At 44.4% G+C, this 22984-nt stretch overlaps 2 protein-coding genes across 2 annotated transcripts in view; both read right to left on the reverse strand.

The window, feature by feature from the left end:
- Positions 1-463, reverse strand: part of arb2a (ARB2 cotranscriptional regulator A) — a 150768-nt gene extending 150305 nt beyond the window's left edge. Inside the window, exon 1 of the mRNA XM_062382187.1 lies at positions 351-463. The gene's annotated coding sequence lies outside the window, so the exon portion shown is untranslated. The remainder of the gene's footprint in view (positions 1-350) is intronic.
- A 2293-nt stretch (positions 464-2756) lies between these two features.
- Positions 2757-22984, reverse strand: part of kiaa0825 (KIAA0825 ortholog) — a 115681-nt gene continuing 95453 nt past the window's right edge. Inside the window, exon 23 of the mRNA XM_062382193.1 lies at positions 2757-3643. Coding sequence (XP_062238177.1) covers positions 3463-3643 — 181 coding nt within the window. The 3' untranslated portion in view covers positions 2757-3462. The remainder of the gene's footprint in view (positions 3644-22984) is intronic.

Raw genomic sequence — 22984 nt, forward strand, 5'->3', positions numbered from 1 at the left:
AGCAGTGGATCAGTCCCACTGCGACAACACAACGCGTTTACACTTCACAACAACTGTTTGTTGACACTGCTGCGGCTGCTGCCCGACATGACACCGTGCGCTGCTGCAACTTTGCACACGCGCAGCCCTCAGAGTTCATGATGCAACACAAGTGGCCACAGTTGTTTAAACTCTCAGCTGCAGACAGCATCTCTTTATTTGACTCTGTCAGACCCGCAGACATGTGTGCACGCGCACACGCGCAGCCGCAGCTTCTACGGCATGAGCCGCGGGGGGGGGGGGGGGGGGCTGCAGAGGAGCAGCAGCTGTTTACAGGAGACACATGCACGCTTTTCGCTCGACTCACGCACCATCGGTACAAACGCGAGTGTCCACACGCTGCAGCTTCCTGGAGATTTTCTACAACAGGAAGCACTCGGAGCCGCGCGGAGCTGCACGAGCGTGTGGCGCTTCCGGGTTACCGGGGCAACGGACTGGAAGGGAGATTTAAAGGCACAGTAGCACAACACGCGCTGACGCTGCTGCTGCTGCTGCTGTTCGTCCAGATGTTTACTGTGCGTGTGTGTGTGTGTGTGTGTGTGTGTGTATAACTTCTATATCATGACATTATACCCACTGATATATAGTGATGAGATCGTTTTGAAGAGTCATCCTTTAAATGTACCCAGCACCATGTAAAGATGTAAACATTTTGTAATATAATGAGAATATTAAAATGTTGCTAAACAGCAAAACAGGCAGAAAAATATTTGTAAATTTTTATTTCAGCACTCTACTAAGTACAGTTTTGATAATACTTCTACTCCATTGCATTTCAATTGGAAACATTGTACTTTCTACTCTACTGCTTTTATTTGACTGCTTTAGTTGGTTGCTTTTAAGATGAACATTTAGCTAAATAATAAAACAATACTTAACATTGTTAATATTAAACCATTGGTTGGCTTTGCATTTTAATTCCTCACAATGTTTAGTTTCACTTAAGGCTCAAATAATACAATAACTCGACAAAAATCTGAGATAATAACATTTCCTCTTTCCTCACTCATTAACCATCATAGAGAAAATGGAAGTTTATTTGATTGAACTCTTCAAGAGGTTTAACCAAAACCACGTGCCACACCCTGTTCCCCTGTTTCCACCACATACCTTTACCTCGTGCCATGTGCTGTTGATTCTCTCTCTTCAACCAACCTCCTGGTTAAACTTCAGCCGGATGCCCTACTTGTGGACGGCCTCCAGAAGTTGAAGCTGTTCCTCTGGGGAGCTGAGCTACCCTGATTCCTCAAGCGGAGCACAGGGAGATGCAGCGAAGGGAGACCCACTTAAGAGACAGAGATGACATATTGTGGCACTGATATCCACCACCTTCCACACAACAAAAGAGATGCTTCCTGCTCCCTGAGCGCAGCACACAAGACCAGATGTGTGGATTTATACCACACGAGTTGGACTTCTGATAAATCAACCATGTGACCGGTCGTTTCACTTAGATTTGAGGCCAGAGACTTGGAAAATTCAGTAGAGAAGGAAGAACTCAATAATTTTACCAAAAAAAAAGACAATAACGTACACAAGTAAAAGTAAAAGCATAACATTAATTCTTAAGTAAAAGTAAAAAAAAGCTTTTACATCTACTGGAAGTTTTAAAAGTAAAAATACTCGTAGCCTGTTATCTAATCCAACAGTCTACTTCGTCATTATGTCTCAGCGTTGGATCTTCTATATATATATTTCTTCATCGGTGATGCTGCTGCTGCTGCACGAGGTGGATCAGTGGAACAATTTCCCTTGTGTTATCCTTTAAAAATAGAAAAAATAAATAGAAATAGTAGCAATAAAGACAAAGGTTGGTTGTCCTATAAATCTAACATGGCAGTTTGCTGTACGTTGACATGTAGCTGGTTGAACTCGGTGGATGAACATACAAATGAAACCAACATGTCTGCTGGAGACGGAACACAAATGCACTGAGGGGACTCGGGAATCAGAGAGGAGTCAAACCGCTGTCACCGTTGATCCTGTATAAATATGTCACGCTGAGCTCTGGGTTTCTAAAGGTGTTTATGTAGGTTTGATAATCCCGAAAATGAATTCTGTACAATGGAAAAAATCATTTAGAGCTTTGTGGTGAATCATTCTTTGTAATGATTTGTTGTGAATTATACTGTCAGCTTTACTGACAGGTGTCTCCTGAGCCGATCACCTGTCTACAATGGAAATACAAACGGATAACCCTAACGGTGTTTCCTCTGAGGGGGAGGGAGAGGCAGGGGAGAAGTGATGAGAGGAAACTGAAATCTTACAACATTTATTTGTGTTCTACCTGCAACACCAAATTAAAAATTGTTTTATTGGGTTAAATCAAGTTAATTTAGAAAAGATGTATGTTGTTGTCGCTGTTGTGCCTTTATTCAGAGGCAAAAGCCGAACTCCGTTATATTCTCTAAGTGATTACAAGATTACAATCTTTCTACAATTGCATTATAAATCTAGTTAAGGAAAGGAACATCTCTCTCTGGAGAAGAAGGTGATTTCCTTATCGCTCAGAGGAATTGCAAAGCAGTAGCCTTCGTGAGCTAAAATGGCATCTTATTGAAGAAGCTTAATTTGAGTTGTTAAAGTCTTATTTGAACATCAAATATAACAGGGAAGGACATGTGATGTATGTATCGGGAAAGTAACATCATGGTGATGAGTCGAAATAAATAATGGACTGCTCAGAGATCACACAATAGAATAAGCACATTTTGCGGTGAAGTACGAATGTTATTTTATTTAAAGGTTTAATTCTCAAACACTCTCTCTGTCTCTCTCTCCATTTCATGAATAACAAAAAAACAGACACAGTTGGAAAAATATACAGAGCAATAGTGTAACACATAAAATAAATGTTTTCTCTGGGTTTGCACAAAAAACCGACATATGTGACAGCGTGGGGCAGATTTTGGGACACAGTGTAATCAAAAAATCTTCTTGTTTCCCAGTCGTAATTTTTTGATGTTTGCTTTCAGGAACCAGGAGAACGTACGTTGACACCGATGTCTTTACACTCACTGTCTCGCCCCCAAAAAATTGAACTAGCTACAATGATCACAGAGTCACATCTCCTCCCAGGCAAACAAATCCGGGTTCTCCATTTCCCAGAACTGATTTCTGGAGATGTGCGCTCAAAAAAAGATGAAATGCATTTGATGCAGCACAGAAAAGCACGGGGAGCTTGTGTGATGCGCGTGGGTGAAGAGGGAGTCACTGTCTCCCTCGCTCTTTTTGGTTGTTTCACCTTCTCATTCACTCGTGTTTTCATGCACAAACAGGAACACATAGTGCCATCTCACTGCATGCAGTAAATCCACGAACCCTCTTGCACTCGCACGTTCTACAACCACAGGAGCTGCAGCTACATGTTACGAGCAAGTGTCTGCAACGTGGTAAAAAAAGTTCCATTTGGGTGGACTTTTATTAGGCAGCACTTTCATCAGATGGCTGTTTTTCCCTCTGGATCTGCTCTGCTGGCGTGTCCTCAGCATCAGGAGGGTCCTGTGGTCCTGCAGTGCAGCAGCAGACGAAATAGGCTTTCTGAAGGTCTTCCACCATCGCTCTCTCTGCCTCATCCAGCTCCGCACCTTCCTGCATCTCCCACCTGGAAAGCACAGACGGCACAGAGAGTGGGCGGACAGAACAAGAGGGAGCATCGGCTCTTTTAATGTTAACAAACATTCAACACCCAGGCTTGAATAAAAACACGCACCCGGCAGCAGCCTCTCTCTTTTGGTAAAAATAAAAAATACCGGATCACTGCAGCAGCAAAATGTTGTTTATGTCTGTTTGTGAGCCCGTGCCTCCTCTCTGTAAAAGAGAGGACCCCACAGTGTGCAGCCCCGCCTGGGTTCAACACACACTGAGGTGTAACCGATTGTCCAAAATACATTCGCACACACACAGAAACTCTCCAAGCCTCTATAAGACACATTTTCACCCCTTAACTTCTCACATGGGAGCGTTCTTCTCTTTATTCTTTCATGCTGTGTGGGTCAGTTTCACACTAGTCTCTGCTGCTGTGGTACACTATCGGACTTAGATAGAACAGAAACGTCTCCTCCCTGCCTCTACATGTCTTCCTCTCCTGTCAATGCCATGCTCATGTAACAGTGGTGATTAGCAGAAATATTGTGGGTCACAGATTCCACTGTGCGATTTTATTTTACTTTAGTTATACAAAATCAAAGCTATCACCTTGCATGTATGGGCTTGTATTGTTAGTGGGGAACGTTTGGTAAAGTTCTGCTCCCCTACGTCCACTTTTGGGGGACCCCTCCCGATAAAGGTGGGTCTCCCTCTTCACCTCTCCCCCTCTCTGTTGTTGTCCTGCATGGAAGAGGTACATGACATTTCTGTCATTCAGGTTTTGCACGTTTGCTTCTCTGTTATTGTGCTTTTATCTAAAGTTTACTCGTAAGACGAAGGTTAAACTATCATCACCTACTTGATGTTGGATTTGTGTCGGGGCGCCACATGTTTTGCACGGTTTCTTATTTTTGCCAGAGTAAACAGATTCTGCCTCCCAAGACATTCATGGTCCGGAACTCCCCATCAAATAAATCACCACGCAGACCTGATAGACTCCACCTGTTACACTGACTGTGACCAAGACACAGTGTAGCCACTGACAAAGTCATTCCCTCTTTGGCCCGACTAATATTCCTGAGGGAAATTGCTTCTCCTATCTTGTTGCCTTGTTTAACCAATTCTTCACTATGTCTCCCCTTCACATTTTCAAATTCCTTTAAGCTATGGAGTGGACGGAGGGCTTCAATAAGAAGACATCAAAGGTAGTCACGTTGTAATTCACCCGCAGTATTTCAGTGGAATCCCTAGATGAGTGACTGTGGTCAATCAAATCCATATGGAGAGCTGGACGAGGGCTGTCTTTGAGCGGCCGCCGCATCGCACTCCCTCCGAGGGGAATCATATCTGTCTGACTGCAAATGATTGCATTTTCATTGCAATCTCTGCTTCTCCTTTTATCCTGCGCTCCCTCCTTTTTCCGATTCCTCCCTGTATCTTCAAATGGGTAACCATACAGTTGTGCCCCGACGCATGTGAGTGATGCACACGCGTGTTAGCAGAGAGAGAGAGGAGGTATAGCGCCAAATATATCATACGTGTTTCATGCATGATTAAATAAAAGCGGGCCTCTCGATGCAGAGCACAGAGGCAAAGTTTCAGACACTGTCCTGGAATGTGTTTTTTTTTCTCTGCCCCCCCAGCTCTGCCTGAGTGGTAATTAACCATCGGTAGGGATTATCTCTCCCTGTGTAAATATGCAGCTTTGACACAGAGGTTTCTTCTCATGAGACAGCATTCTCCTTCCGTGTACACCAGGTAGCTAGTTTCTTTGTTTTACAAATCTCACTCATTCGTTTTGTCAAAGAGTAAGTGGCCTACCCCGAAGAAGAAAGGGAGGGAGGTAGTTAAGCGTGTCTTCGGTGACTGCTACCGACCGTTAAGGAGGAATGAGGATGACTACTGGGGGAAGACAAACAGCCCTCGTGTTGTTGTTTTTTTCCAGCGACATAAAATTAAAATCGTTTCCACTAAATAACCATTATGGGACACAAATAACCCTCGAACAAAAAACAATACAAATGTCACACGGGGAGCAAAACAGGAGCATCAGAGAGCGGGCGAGGGAGGACAGAGAGCTGGGAGAGGAGAGGTGGCCAATAAAGGAGGGAGAAAGACAGGAGGGCGAGACAGGAAGGTGCGCTAAAGGTTTTTCAATGTTTAATTTTCAAATAGGATTAAGCAGAATGACATTTAGCTGAAGGTTACAGGCTCAGCATTGTCTTAGCTGATATTGATATGCAGGAGGCGCCCCGCTTGTCACCGGGACAAACACCGTTGATGAATGAGAAGCCTTTCCCCAGGAAGGTGTTAAGTGCAAATTTGAAATGAGAGAGAGGTAGAGAGAGCGAGAGTGTGGGGTGTGGGGGGGGGGGGGGGGGAGCGCACACAGACAGAGATTGAATTACCACAATAGTTGCCATGTATGCTGTCACTAGATAATGTTGCCAAAAGTGTAAAATTGTTTCGGTAAAGTGTAAGTTGCGTATTTGTTGAGATTGGTTGATCCTGCGCTGTCAAATGGGCCAACACTACACACACTGTGCACCGCTGTGTGTATCTAATTTCAACAAGTACAGCACAACACTGCCTCTTAGAAATGCATAAGCAGGCTAAAGTTGACAATAACTTCACTGTTTCCTCATTTTCGGCAAGTTTTCCCCCCCCCGGAATTTACATCTTAATAAGGGAAGCCTTACCCTTTAATTCTTATGGTCTCTGCTCATTTCTCATGCATTAATACTGGAGCTGCTGACTTGGCTCTTCCTCTGAATACAGAGTAGGACACACATATTAAGAGTCATATATTTACAGGATTGATGCCACGGCAGATTGTCTCAGAGTGAGATGAAAAGGCCGGGTCAGATGTATTTCAACGGGAACATCACTGTAAGCTGTGCTAATCACGGGACTGTGAGCGGGTCGCGGGACGCACAGCATCCATCCTGATCTCCAGAAGATAATCAGTAGTGATGTCGGACAAATTAGGAGCATAAGCTTTGCTCGGAGATCACCCGGCAATCAACTCCCTGAATCTTACTGTAAGGCAGATGAAACTTTGATCTGAAGCCACCAGAATAACAAAAGAGGAAGTAAAGTGATACTGAAGAAAATATCGACATCCAAAGGGGAGAAGAAAGAGAAATAAAGAGAACGGCATCGAAATAAAAAAGGGCGGAGGTGCAAGTGGGCGAGTCAGTGAGCAGGAGGACAAAGTGCTTGAACGCTCATGAGAGGCAGAGAGACAGTGGCCAGTGGTTTCCTCCGCAGCTGTCAGCAGGGCTGAGTGGTTTCTCTCAGAGCGCCGCGTGTTTGTGCTGCACCGGGTGCCCTGCCCGCTCTGCCACTGGGACCGCTGTTTGTTTAAAAGGCTCGCCTGTCAAACACAGAGCGCCACCGGCAGCCAGACACTCGGCTAAATGACTCTGACAGGAGTCCTAATCAGAGGCTTCGCACATTGCTGCGGGGGCCTGGAGGATCCATCATAACCCAGGCCTAAATATTTAAAGTGCTAAACTTTCCAAAGGTCAGGGCTTTCCATGCCTGCCAGGGTGACATGTGTCAGAGAAGAAGAAGAAGAGGGACTGAACAAGATGGAGAGCTGGGGAGGGAGAAAGAAAGAGCGAGCCTTTGGTTTAACTGTTCTCTGTCATTTTTGGCCGCATGAGAACAGCTTTCAGTTTTAGGCCCTTGGAATCAAGTTACTTGTTGTCCCCAGACATCGTGTTGTGGTCGTCATGTCTTCACACGTCTCGTTTGAGGTTAGAACCCTGAGGTTAGAGTGACAGATGAGTTAGAAAAGATTTTATGTATAGTATGTGCGCATCCCAAAGTTGGGCCGCATCTGACAAGTGTCCCTTTGCTAAACAAGACACTCAGATTCACCCTGTTTAAAGAAAGAGAGAAACAGATGGTTTTTAAAAACTTTGGAGACCAGTAAAACAAACTACTCAGACATTGAGGAGTCTGCTCGGTGAAAGATGGACTGAGATGAATATACAGATACCTGAGCAGAATAAGTAAAAACAATTTTAAGTAGCTACTTCCTGCTCTGTTGTCAGAGTTCAACAGGAGGCATTTAAAAGTGATGGGTAAAGGTGAGGTGAAGGCCCTTTTATGCTCAATGATATATACGTAATTTGGAAACTAACAGCACCTTCTGTCTGAGGGCAGTGACGGTTGTTTGTTTGAAACCAGCGTATCTCTTTTTATATGTAAAGGCAGTGTCGAGGAGAGATTCTTATAGGAAAATAAACTCTTACAGGAAAGAGCATGAAGAACCTCTAAGAGGTGACAGACAGTGCTTTGGGCTCTCGTTCATGTCCTCTTAGCAGTTTTAAGTGAAGCGCATTAATTGCCACAGCTTGAGACACACATCTGCCCGAGCTTGACCTCAAGTTACACTGCTCCTTAAATTACAGTGAAAAACAGCTAGTAGTTATTAGTCAGGAGTGGATATTGCAGATTCAAATGTGGTACAGTAGGGGGGTAACTGACAAGTTTACAATACAAGACAGGGGGTGGAGAGGCCTGTGGGGGGGGGGGGGGGGGGTCATCTCTTTGACTCAATTTCCATTGAGAAGCAAACATCCAATTCAATTTAGATATGTGCCTGTGCCAGGCCACGAGCCGGAGGGAGATTGTAACTGACAGCCATTGGACAGCCGGCTGGATTTGAATATTGACGAGACAGAGACTTGACAGAAGGGATTATGCTCTACCTTCGGACTTGCTAGCTGCTACACTGATCCATTCTATTGTCAGATCAACTCAGTGTCACGTCTACAGTACGTCCGTATGGCACGGTGATGCCACTCAGCATTAGGGCCCTACCTGAACTTCATCTCAATCCAAAGTGATGTCCACTCAGAAGCTACACGACTCACACTAAGTCAACAAGGACAAAAATGTGCAACAACAAAGCAAATGCATTTCAAAGTAGACATGAGCCGGTAGCTTGAGTCTGCGGCTGCTGTGTTTAGTATAAACGACTGAGCCGTAACCTTATAACTCTCGAACTTCACTCACGCACAACAAGCTCTTTACGGAGGTGGACTTCTTTTATTTTTTATTATTTGTATTATTCTAATCTTGTGATGAGATCAAAAACTCCAATAACAGACTTGATGTATCGTCATATCGATGACATTCCACTTCAATATGCTTCAGCGAGTCAATCTTAAAATGATCAGTGTGCGCGTGTGTGGATGCTTATATACTTGTGTGTGTGCCAGCATGTAGATCAAAACCACAACTTCAAACCAGACCCGTCTCCCACCCAGCACACACACACACACACACACACACACACACACCCTCCCATCTCCTGGGCCACCGAGAGCAGGCGAGTCACAGAATGCCTGATCAAAGGGCCTCGGACAGATCTGTGAAGGGACATCAACAGTTACACAAGTTGACACGCTCGTACGTGCTTTGGCACAGACACATGCTCCCAAGCTGAGGGGCACAGACGAGCATGAACAGAAGCAAACACGGACACAAAACCACAAAAAAACACCATGGTTTTAAAACTCCAAATCCATGAAGCAAGGAGTCCAGCACATCAGAAGGCATGTTCCTGAAACACAACCAAGGACTCAAATTAGAGATGTAAAGACTAATTTACTCAAAGTTGCTTGTAAGAATAGTCAACATCACACCAACTCGCTCACAATGCATTTCCTGGACAATATCCTGCTGTATTCTCACACAGGCTCACTCCGACATTTTCCAGACGTTGTACTATGAGGCTGGCAGGAAAAGTTCTGGAAAACGTCAGAATCTGACATTTGCTTTTTCAAAACACAGCCTCTCTTCTTTCAATCATCCAACTAGAAGCCCTTCATGACACATCCCAACTTAGAGCTCAACTCCTCCTCATCATCACCAGCACTGTCTAAGCACTGGAGGGAAGTGTCCTTCATATCTGAAGAACCAAATTCACAGGACTACTTCCATGTCTCTACTGGGGTCTGAGCGTCAACATCGATTCCCCGGTTTGAAAATTAATTAAATTAGAATTGATCCCTTTTTGATTTGTTTCTCTGTAAGTCTATTGATGGTGTTGAAACACAATACATTTTTATCATATATTTTAACACAAGTAATGTGTTTAAAATTCTTTAAACAGACACGTTCTCAGAAGAAAGTGTTTGATTTTAAATATAAATGCACAGTGACATTGATGTTTTCCCTCCACAATCAAGGGGCATTTATTTTTGCATTGATGGTTGTGATGATGAAGGTGGTGGTGGGTGGGGTTCGGGAGTTGGTGGAGGATGAATTAAAACAATGTTTGCTTAAACAAAGATCTCCTAGCTTGGCTTCCATATGCAATACTGTGTGTGTGTTTGTGTGTGTGTGTGTGTGTGTTTTGTTGTACTGCAAGCTACTATTCTATTACCTCCTGTAATACGACTATATATTCGAGTCATGTGACCACATATTTCAAATACTGTTTCCATCTCCTCGCCATTCTCTCCAGTCATCCAGGGGGAAAGTTTGTGTAAATTTGCAGTGGTTTAATTACTGAATAATTTAGAGCATGCTCCAAATTAATGTAGATATTTCCATATTAATGTGTTTGCCAACCAATTCCACATTTATTTGTACTGCGGACAGGAGGGTAGCAATTATCACAGCATATCATAGCAGTTGTGCTGGTATTTCAGACATCATTAGGCGGCTTGTCCACCACAGTGTGACTGAGCACTGGTCTATTGGACACAGCTCGGTACATTCCTCAGAAAGGCTCGCTCTACTTCTGTGGCTAGGGATCTATCGAGTCCTGCTCTGGTGGAAGGAAGTGTGAGGGCCCATGTTCGAGTCTGACAAGGTAAGGTCCAATTTAGAAACCTGGATGTTTGTGAATGTATTATTACATGAAGTAAAAATAGGGACAACAGCAAATAACCAAACACCTGCCAAACCTGCCCCTCCGACATCCTGTGGTCAGTGCGGTGCAGCGGCTGAGTGGCTGCACACAGACGGAGCTGTGCACACGTCCCAGGAGGTTGACAGCTCTCTGCTCCTCTTATCTCCTCCACCTCCATCTCCCCATCTCCCCCACCTCAGTTCACCTCTCCTTTCTTCCCCCTCAGTCTCTTGACTGTTTGGCTCTTGTTAGGAGCTTGGCTGAGCAGCCTGGCACCTTTCACTGAAACAGCACCCAAGAGGAAGGTTGTGACACGGGGAAATGCGAGCAGGTGTGTGTGCTTACGTGTGTGTGAGAGTGTGTGAGTGTGTATGTGTGTGTGAGTGTGTGTGTGTGTGACCCCTCTCCCTCGAGCTACTGTAAATCATTAAAGCAAGGGCCTTCATTAAGGAAGCCAAGCACCCTGGCACCTTTCAGCCATGGCCAGTGTAAACCTGACAACTGTCTTACACGCCCTCTCACACACCCACCACACAGGGCGATAGGTATTTGTACAAGAAGGAGCTCCAAATAAATGCCAACCTTTGGATTCCATCATCATTCACATGTATTTCTTATGGTACTTGTCTCGGCAGCAGTAGTAAAATTATACCTTTGGTTATACCTTGGTTGTAAATCTAAGCATGGCAGTCTAATCATATCTACTCCATATGCCAGACGACCACCCTCTTCCTCCTTCTTTCACCTTTCCGTTGATTTGTCTTTCCCCATATTCTGCCATGACCCGAAGAAAGAGAAGAACAGAGGGAGAGGGATGGCAGGAGCGCTGTAGATGAGTAGACAAGCAGAGGGTAGAGATAAAGAGGAGAAAGAGTGAAGGACTCATATTTCTGACAAATATAACACTTGATGAAATGTCTTATTGCTTGTTATTACAAACACAATTACATCCAAAAGCAAAAAAAAGGTAATTCTGCTTTCTGACATGCACTGAACCCGGATGTTTTTTCCTGAAATCATCGGGATGAGTGGGATGTGAGAAGGCAAAGGTCTGAGTCAGTTGCACCCGACATTGCTAGAAGCCTCAGAGTAAAAACCTCTGCAGAATGTTTGAGTCCGTGTGAGTCTACAGCAGGGAAAGGTCTCGAGAATTCACAGCGAGCAGATCGACGTGTTAAGGACATTTCTAACATGCGACATGCGGAAAACTGCAAGAATACAAATATCTCAGGAGGACAAAGATTGGCCACGCGTGTAGAAGACGCAGATGAAACCGTCAATTCAGAAAGACAATGAAATTCGGGAGCTTATTGCTGATTGAATTTATACGTTATTTATATATGTGCTGCCTCTTGCATGCTCGAACCAGAACTTGCTAAATGTTACGACTGGATCCTCCGTGTCACATGTCAGCTCCTGAGTCTTTATGGACTGCCTTGATCCCGGCTGGCTCCATAATTATTCCCCCAGCTTCTTCCAATCTATTTAAGATGTCACCAGTCTGCTGCTCATCAGTTCATCAAGTCTCCCTTGTCAGTCGTGCTGTGGGTTGTTCCTGAAGGGTTTGGGTATTTTATTGTTAACTTCAAAGCTTTCCTGTTTCCTGCCAATGTCCAGTCTTTGTCCACGAGTTCCCTGAAGTGGACAATTATGTTTTCCATGTTTAAGTTTTCCTGCTGCTATAAGCCAATATTCACCTGTCCTCAACCCATGCTGCCTCCGTCCTTCCCCTGACATCCAACTGTAACTTAAACTCTCTATTGCAACCAGATGATCCCCCCGTTTTCCTTTAGAGAATAATCATTAACGCCTGCGATTACACACACGGCCCCCTCCGTCTTGTGACTGCGTTTGGGTATACTCTTTTAAACCTTGTCACCAGATGCATAAAATATCACCCATGAATTAATGAACAAAGATGATTCAGATAAACAGTCAGGAGCTTCAGATTTTGCCCCTGCTCTCTCGCACACACTCAAGCGCAAACACTGAGAACAAGCATTCACTCAAGCGATCTCCCCGCTGAACCGCATACAGAGGGGAAAAAAGATGTTCATTGTGATTTCACCTCAGTGTGCTACCAGGAAATAGCCTATTACTTATTCAGTACTTTCTCTTTGTCATCTGTGCATATATAAACTGGGAAATCTACTAAGGAGCACTGGGGGTTGAGAAAGTGCGACTTGCTCTCAGACAAAGGCCTCGCTCTCAGACATTGATCTGGCAAAACTTCTATTCAAACCCAGCTATATATCATTTCCACAGCCGCTATGAATAAATTGCATATTTCAGCATATTCCACTTTTTCATGTAGTGGCTTCGTTGGGTAAGTTGCCAGTGTGGTTGATTTTGCGGTGAGTGATTGAGCTAAAAAATAAGCAGATATGCTAGAATAAAACTAAAGTTGGTGGAGCGCTAAAGTCAAACACCACATTTAGGCCAATGGCAACGGTGCAATACAGCAACAGATGCATTGTGGGTGTATTTAGTCATTGTGACATAGTTAAAGTTGATCAGCTGCAGTATTGATGCTGATTTTCTGCCTTTAAATCAAACACTGAAACACAGGTCAACTCACTGATGATGGTTTTACTCACACAAAGTAGCCTCTGCTTCACAAATGCTGACTGAGCAGCTCACGGCAGTTTGATATCGTTGTACCTACAGCTCCGTGTATATAGCATGTACTAATTTACCTTCATCTTTACAGTTGAAGTAGAGAGAGCGACAGGTAAAAACCACCTCCAGGACGCTGACGTTGCAGGAATTCACACAATACAATCAGGCGAACGGCCACTGCTTCAGATATTGATCACAAAGTGGATCCTCTCACCACATGTTTATTTGAGAAGCACCATGTGTCTTTAAATGAAATCAGACCAAAACCCCGATTCATTTTAGACTAATGGCACTCAGTAGAGTACAAACCTCTGCCAAGGGACAACATCCCCTAATGGAACCTCAAATTCACTAGATATGGATTTCTATTTAGATCTGCACCCAACTGCACACACTCATAGATATCAGTTACCTAAATACGCATCTGGGAAATCAGTGAAAATCTTAAAATGTCCTGGCTCCGCGCCTTTGACTGGAGCTGCACCAAGTGTCCTGTCATCTTACACCATATGTATTGGAATCCTGATCAGCGGACAGGGGTGAAAACATAACCTCCTTGGTGGGGGTAACAATATTTTCAGATACCAGCAAATACAACATGTATGTTTTGGGTTGTGGAAAGCTGACTGCAGTCGGTGCCATAATGATATTATTAGCAATGGGCTCCCACAGTTTGCGATTACTCCATGGAGACATTGATCTCACCTTTCCTTCATTCTCTATGTGTGTGTGTGTGTGTGTGTGTGTGTGTGTGTGTGTGTGTGTTAGTCCTTGGTTGGGGGTGCTCTATTATGGTGTATCAGATCGGGGCCTTGTACTCTTACCATTTCAAACGGTTCATTTTCTTCTATGCTAATGTCATTTTTCGGGGGTTAAGGAGATAAATAAATCCTTGCTGTCACCTCATTTAAAATCAAATGTCACTTAATTATAGCTGTATGTGTTTTCAAACACTTTGCATAATTTATTGTTCTGCTCCATTCTAATCTCCAGATCCTTATCACTCGTGCTCTATTTTACCCTCTGTGTCCTTATAATAAAATTATAATGCTCCCTCTCCCGGTGTTTCGGTCTCTTTCTTGCTGCCGACAGCAGTGTGCAGGAGATAAGGAGGGCGATGAAAAGACGTTTTTAAGTTGTGCCTCACCTTGTAGGGATTTTGATGCTCTAAAGGTCTATTGTCAGCTCCGGAGTGCATACATGCGCACGCTCACACAAATACACACAGCCCTCTGGCAGTGTTACATTTCTTACAACCAAAATACAAACATTGTCAAATTCCATGAAAAGCGCCGGGTAAAACCGACAGTCACGTTTAGCTTACAGGCACCAGAAACAACTCAACATGGCAACTGGATTTATCCACCTCTGTCAGGAAGTTTTCACTGCTTTTCATCGACTCTCACTTTCATTCCTTCGCAGCACTAATGTGTCGGGAAGCACTCGGCACATTAGTGACATTAATGTACTTGGTGGTGTAGGTCATAAAGGGAGGTGAGGGGCGCTAATATGCTACTTTACTGTCTGAGGCTGCCGTCATCAACACTAAATGTCAGATCACACCGTCACTTTCTGTCTATTGAGAAAAAAAATGGAGAATGTTGATAAGCCGTCTCTGGTGACCTTGCCCACAACTCAATAGGATTAAATTAAGCGGCACTTAAAACAATGGGGCACAGGCCGGACTTTAAAGAGGAGTTCTAATTAAAATACATAATATTCCACACAAAGATGGATTTGATCTTGATTACAGGGCAGATTTGTGTTAGTCCCCCAATACAGGGAAATTAAAGGCCCGTGCAAGCTACACACAATTTTTTGTGCGGTTAATTCACAGTCAATGCAAGATATTGTAACTTTAATTTTTTTTTAACTCAGGTTGATTTTCCCAAGGTTTCGCCTCTGATATATACACATCTAACCGATCAGAATGCTTGTTTTTGTCAATGTCACTTTTTGAAGCAGTAGTAATGGAACAACATCTTCCTCCTTTATCCAGCCTGACATAAATGTTTATTCGTCGATTTATTGAATATATTTGTCATTAGCCGTTGCTCAGTTTTTTATTGTTCTTATAAGGATACGATGTAGCTGAGTTGAAGCTATAGGTGACCTAACGGCTGTTGAAGCAGCTGTGGTTCAGTTTCAGCTTCTGAACCAAGAAGTTTTCATCTCTCCGTCAATAACCAAGGTATTTCATATTTTTTCCTTCAGTAAGGAGCACCTGGTTATTATCGCTTGATGTGGATTTAATATTTCTTTATCCTTATTTGCTAATTGACAGTATTTTGTAAAATCACAGCACGTTTAATGTGAATAATCACAAGCATCCAATTCACCTCCAAATTATTCTCTCTTCCCTGCCATTAATTAGAATCACTGTTGATGTGCAAATGCCTTAGAAAGAAAGGGGGATGACATCTAACTTTACATTCATAAATTCATCATCTCTATCACTTTGCATTCAGGGAGCGCGATGTGCTGCACAGCTGCAGCTGCTGATGGGGCTGAAGGGGGTGGTACAGTAACTGTCCGGCAAAACACAGGATCAGGAGACAGATTTAATCCGTATAATCAGTGTATTTGGATTCATGAGCATTTTTTATAATCATTCATCCGAGAACAAGTGTTAGTTCAAAATGAGCAAACAGTGGCAACGTCTGACGCAATGTAATTTCTCACAAACCACTGATTAAAATAGCGAGGAAAAGCTCCAACTGGTATCGATTCTAAAGCAGCACAGATTTAGGAAGGAGTTGATGCTGTTGTATGTGCACAGATTATAGAATAGAGATTTCTCCTTCCTGATACACGTTATGAAACCTGGACTAAGTGTACTGATTAGATACCAGTGGATAAAAAAAAAAAAAAAAAAAAAACTTATAAAAGTTATTCTAACAGCTTTATGCTACTAACCTGTATGGAAGTTTTGAATGTTATCATTGGTGTACGGCCTGACTCATGTTAAACTGTTTGATAAACAAATGCAAAGAAAAAGTTCTTTCTGGAAAAAACAAATTGCAGTGTTATCGGGGTAAATTAAAAACGTTGTATTGAATCAGTACATAGTTGTGTGTACTCGCTGATGCCTGTTCCAACATTTTACTAGCATCTGAGTCTTTTCTGATGCTGGTTCCGGACCATCTCTACTATAAAATACACAAAACTGACCTAATCAAATAGAAAAAGCCTTTCTTTAGTCACCTTGGGTGAAGAAATACCATGGTGATGTACCTACACACACACACACACACACACTTTCACACACACACAAACACACAATGTGTAACACTTTCATCAATGAGCCTCAGTCGGCGTGAACTAGGAGCAGATGGTGTGTGCATACCTAACAAGGCGTCTATGAGGCTCTTTCTGTTCCACGCACTCAGAGGCAGTAGCTGTTGCAGCCCTACTAGCACTCTGTAATGGATGGGAGGAGCATGCAGTTGTGCATCCTCTCTATGGGCCTTCCATCCTGGGCCAGTCGATGGACCAGACAGGCCGGGGCTTAGTACATCACATAGATCCCATGACTGGACAGCACGGCAGACAGATACAAGTCAATAGGAAGGTGCTGCTTTTGAATATTCACTTTGGTGCTCAGTGGCGGGCTGCATATTAATTGGCCACTGAGAAGAAGAGCTGTGTTATCAATTCCGTCTTTGTAACGGTTGTGAGAAAGAGGGAGAAAAGAAGGCGCTATCGATGCAAGTGAAGATGAAGTCTGAGACAACTTTCCCATACTCTGAGACTTTTGGATCCCACTGTGTGTGTGTACTTGGCGGCGTGTGTCATAAAGTGTGTGTGTGTGTGTGTGTGTGTGTGTGTGTGTGTTACTGTGTGTGTTCGTGGTGGTGCAGGCTGGGCTTGTATTCACTTGATTGAGTGACTTAACAGCCGGGTCACTTAAACCAACCCAATCAATGTCATCTAATTCAATCTGGGTTCAGAACACAAAATTCATTGCAAATAAACTAATATTGGATAGTATAAACTTCAGATGGACACTGCATTATGTAATTACACCAAAGTAGATTGCTTAGCCTCAGAAAACCATCAATCATATACAGTACAGCCGTTCCAAACATATTCCCTCTAGAGGAGCATAAAGATATTGCTATCGAGCTTTTGAAATGTCAGGGCAATAGAAACCCGGGCATTGTGCAATTACATAATGATTATTGCAAAAGTTTCTCGCCCTCACTCAGTGTGGCTGTAATATGCAGTGGATGGCCATGGGGGTTCATTAGTGAGAACAGGCTGCTGTTGAAAAGCTCCAGTTTCACCTCTGATCCTGGCTAATGTGATTTGGACCTGAGATTGGTAGTGGGGAGATTAGATGCTAGCTCACCTCAGGGTGGGAACCAGAGAAGGAGACATACATCAATGTTGTTCGCACTCAAACTCAAGCGTCTTCTCACCTCTAATTTGCAACGAGGCATCTGCAGAAAAGAAAAGTGTCCAGAAAGCATCGGTAGTCTGATTTTTTTTTTTTTCCGGGGAGGGAGAATCAGCGGGGCTGAGCGGGTGCTCTGCTAATTCACACTTACATGAACGAGTGCATGATTTGGCCTTTCATAGGAGATCAATTGGTTTGTGAGGAGGGCCGGAGGGACGAGCATCAGCTACTGATGACAACTCTGCTAGCATTCTCCTCTTATTACCACCTGGCATATACACGCGTGGCCCGCACTGCCAGCCGCAGTGTCCGGCTACTCCTTCTTTCATTTCCTTTTCATTAATCCACTGCTCTCTCTGTCACTTTTTCTCTTCCACGCTTGCAGCCTGTCCACCTTCGTCCGTGCACCCCCTCCCCTGCCCCCTCTACCTCCTCCATTATGCCTCTACCTCTTTCCCGTCCCTCATTCCTCTCTCCCCCCCTCTCATTAGGTCATAGTCGTGGTGATTTGTCAGAGTGGCTGTGTTGATTAATAGGCCGGCGGAGCCCCTATATTTGGAGGCTGTCAGCGGGGCTCCGGAGTGCCAGGCACCCACCCCCCCACTCCTGCTGAGCCCCCTCACCACCCAGGTGGCCCCATTTGGGCTAAATGAGCTGTGAAGGGTCCCGGCTATGCCCGCCTGCCCCACACTAAGACGTAACGCACAAACACACGCACAGGCATAGACATAAAAAGTCACAAACACATGCGGGTGCACACACACACACACACACAAACACACACACACACACACATCTGCGATGCAAACACACATGCAGGCACGCTCACGTACTCAACACCCTGGCTCTCACTGCCACGCACCCCTGCGTTCCCACATGATTTGTCACACTCCATCAATAGACAATAAGTTACTGCCACTCTAGCCTGTCAATGGGCCCTGTCTTCAGCAGACCCCGCTCTGCTGTCTCCTGGCCCGGGGGCGGTGAGGAAGGGTGGAACAGCGAAAAAAGTGGGGAGCGTCAAGAGGTTCAGTGTGAGGAAGAAAGGGGATAAAAAAAAGAGAGTGAAAGGGAAATGGCGCGTTTGCACGCACGAGAAAGAAAACAAAGACAGGTAGATGGACAGAAAAAGAGACGGAGAGGTTGCAGGTGATATTAGACAAATTGCAGCATCCCACCTCCCAGCGGAGGGCTTGCAGGGCTCGTCCTGATGCACAGGTTTAAGGTAATGCGAGTCTGAACTTGTGTGTGTGTGTGTGTGGGTGTATGTGTGTGTGTGGAGTAACAGGGTTCAGCTGCGCCAAACCAATTGCCTGGCCTTGGAGGCAGAGGTAGGCTGTGTGCATGAACGCGTGTGAATGTGAACGTCCCTCTTTGCAAGATTATTTTTGTTCCCCACAAACTAGGGAAGGGGGGGAGACCTTGGTGAATGAGATCATCTTGCCATATTTGCACGCACCCTCCCACAAATGCACAAGCAGGGCAAGCACGACTAGCGCACACACACACACACACACACACACACACACACACACACACACACACACACACACACACACACACACACACACACACACACACACACACACACACACACACACACACACACACACACACACACACACACACACACACACACACACACACACACACACAGACTCACTCCCCTTCAATGATACAATCTGATGATGGGTATTGGAGGGGAAACCGGAGTCTGTGAAGGTCAGAAAAGTCTGAACAGTAACATCCACCGCTGCAGGCTACTGCCATCGCCTCCACTCCCACACTGTCATTACCGCTGGCCAGCTAGCTCTCATTATCAACTTACTTCATTAATACACTTCATTATCAGCTTGTCCTCAACAGACAGATGGGATGGACCCTCCAGCAAATGACAGAGTAACTGGTATAAAGTGATCCCTTTTAAGGTCTATTCAATGAATGGGTCATAACACATATAGTCCTCCGCTATTAGTTTATCTGTGATTTACACTTGATTGGACATCTGGGGGAAGAAAAAGAGTGGTATGTTTCTTCAGAAAATACTGTTTAATTGTACCAATGGCGGTGCTTTATAATTACACATGAAGTGATTATAGTCATTATGAAGTCGTTATTTCTGAGGCTGTTGAACATATGAAAGGCGGAGGGATACACTGGCTGAATAGACAGCTGTTACTGAAGATGTAAGTAACAGACAGCCCTATCACACTGGCAATATGGACGACCATGAAATTAAGACTCAACGTATAGCAATTACAATGACAATGAGCTTTGTTCGACGTGTCAAGTATCAATCTAACACTTGCCAGGCAGCTTTCATATCATAGCTAATAGACAGTTGGCGGGCCGGGCTGTTGCCAACCACTGAACCAAAACTATTCATAAGCTGGCCCTTGTGCTTAGCGGTTGACGTAACGGTAACACACACATCAGCTACATGTGCCCCCATGCAAATGAGTGCATTAGAGCAGACCTCGGAGAGCGGAGCGTGGCCAATAAATCCAGCTGGGGTGGGAAATGTAGCCTTTACCATGCGTGTCCAACCCCATCTATTTAACCTAATTACACACACCATACCAGGTAATAAAAGTCGGCATGCCATCAATTCTGACATCTCATCCAGGGCACTGCAAGGAATGTCTATTAGGATCTATAAATCCTTAGGATAGTGATCTTCTCTCGGTGTAAAGTGTGTGAAAGGTGTCTCTGTGGGTGGCTGTCTTCCCTCGCTGTGTGTGTGTGTGTGTATGTGTGTGTGTGTGTGTGTGTGTGTGTGTGTGTGTGTGTGCCTGTGTGTGTATGTGTGAGAGAGAGAGAGAGAGAGAGGAAGAAGTAAGTCAGCATGACTCCCACACACTTATGACAGGTGTGTATGTATGTTCGTGTTTGACTGTGTGTCTTTTTAACTACATCTGCTGGTACTGTATTGGAGCACACGAGTGAGTGAGCACACCCCCCCGTCCGCAGCTGAGCTGTACGTCAGCCTCAGGATGCAGGAGGTGAGACACAAAGGGATGAACCTGCCGATGGAGTTCAACCGTCCCCGTGCTCTTGATCGGCCCTAATCCCGAGTGGGGAGGCAAAACAACAAATAGCTGATCCAGACAGCGGTAAAGCATGAGAGCAATCCCGGTTTTGGCCGGCTAGTGTTCCTACCCAGGTGTTTCATGTAGCTTGCTGACAGGCCCGTCTGTCACGCCTGAGGCCAGCCGGAACACGGCTGCAGGTACTTTCACTTTCCAACGTCACGCCTTGCAATTGGTTAAAGAAAACAGGGTGGCTTGCTGAATGGCCGCGGCCAGTGTTTTAGCCACAGGCGGCTGGAGTTAAATAGATGTGTTCACAGTCGCTTCACTCGCACTCTCTTTTTCCTTTGTTTGCAGCACACCTGAGCTCCACTTGACCCCCACCACACCCGCGTGGATGTGGATCCATGAAAGAGAGGATGTGGGAGGTGAAGGAAGGCAGAAAGGGAGGGATGAGAGGGAGTGAAAGACAAATAGCTGAGGGGTGATGAATCCTTTTAGCTGGAAGACAGCGCTATGAACCATTTCAACATTTCACCTTGGTGGTTAATTGGTAGAATGAGGATTAGAGGTCAGATTAGCAGCAATACGGTATTTTAAATGACTGAGTACACTGGCTATAAGGTTAAAGAAGGACAAAGACAAAAAAGAAAAAGATGGCTGCCTGTAAAGCCAAAATAAGTAATTAATTTCATCACTGTAGTCACAGTATTTTAATATAAAGGGTGTTTTACAGACAGTCTGGACGATGGTCTGCACGCTCATGTCTTTCTAAAGTGAGAACATATCATCTGGTTGTATTTGGTTTCGCATTGTGTCTTCATCACCTCTGTGGGGTGTGTCTGCCTATACTGGTCATTGATTGTTTTTTAGAGAGGCGGGCATCTGACATGCAATTCTATTTGCTAACTAAAATAAGTGCATTGAAAAAGAGTAGAATTTCCATTAGACGAGATACAATTAATGAACAAGTTAGTTCATTGACATTGTAAAATCATTATGGTGTTACTACCAGCAAAACAAATGTCCTCATCAGTCTGAACTTCCTGCAATCGGTCCATAAGTTATGGACCGCTATGAAAGCTATGAAAATAAATGTTCACACTATAAATGATCAGAACCATGGTTCGCCGGACTAAACTTTGGTCAGCTGGCTCCTTTCACTCTCGTTGTATTGGTTCGGAATAAAAAGGAAAAGTCTGAAGGTCTGAACCAAACAAGGTAGGTGTGAACTAAACTTAGTTTCACAAACTTTTTTGAATTATTACTAACAAAGTAGAAAAAGATTTGAATTATATGCATCAATAACATTCTATCCAAAAAAGTGAACGTAGACACCACTCAAAGAAGCCTCTGTCTTTCTGTCTCTTTTGTGTTTTGATGGCTCATCACCCACCCAGGCTGCAATTTCTGGCTTCCTTGTTCCAAAAGAGGGGGGCTGGGGGGGGGGGGGGGGTAAAAGAATCACCACACCTGGATTTCCACTCCAGGATGTCATCCATGGAATTTTCAGCAGGAAAGCTAATCCATCAAACTCTGTAAAGAGAACAGCGTGGGTGGGTGTATTTTCTATTAAAAAGGATTACTCCATTACCCAAAACACGCCCGGTTCAAAAAAAGCCAACTCAGAAATATGCGGGTCTGGTAAATTGATTTATGACTGATTTATCTTACGTAAGCCTGTGATCGTGTTGGGCTGTGGATAAGCGCAGGGCTTTGCGTCACAAACAGTTACCGCTTCACATAAAAGATGGCGAATTCCCGGCAGCTGGTGTCACTACGTCAGGCCGCTGTGGCCCCCCCCGTTACCGCAGAAAGCATTAAATGGTCGGGGCTGATAGAGGAGTTTGATGGGAGGAGGGACTTCTGTCTCACTGCACTCATTTAGAAAAAAAAGGCAAACCATGAGATTGTCACAATATCCAAAGATTTAAAAACCACTCACACACACAGCATTATTCATGAATATACTGTACACACCACACACAGCGGCGGTTAAATGGTGATTCGCTGTTGGTTTATGAAGATTACGCTCTTCTTCATTGTCACATGTTTCCTGCATTGTGCCGTGACTCTCTGCCGAGCTCCCAGCTTCAAAGCTACTCGGGTGCAATTGTTGTCCCAGTCACCTATTATAAACAACGCCTTTTTTAGAGAAAAGGCTGTAATTGTGCAAAAGTGTTGCAGAAATGGCTTTGTAACATTACTGTATGCCTTTTCTTCGATGCGACCCATACATAGGACTCTGAAAGCTCTCGCCAATTGAAGTTTCGGCTTTCATCCAGCATAAAAGCTGTGTTTGCAATTGAGCCTCGGCGCTACACCTTTCCTCGCCTTTACGCCCACCCTCCCGTCCTTGTTTCATATGAGTGCACAACCTCAATGGCTTGAGTAATGGCTCCAAAACGCCTTTTCCCTGAACAAAATCGCTGCTTT

This window comes from Platichthys flesus, chromosome 3 (assembly GCF_949316205.1).
Source record: "Platichthys flesus chromosome 3, fPlaFle2.1, whole genome shotgun sequence".
Taxonomy (NCBI): Eukaryota; Metazoa; Chordata; class Actinopteri; order Pleuronectiformes; family Pleuronectidae; genus Platichthys; species Platichthys flesus.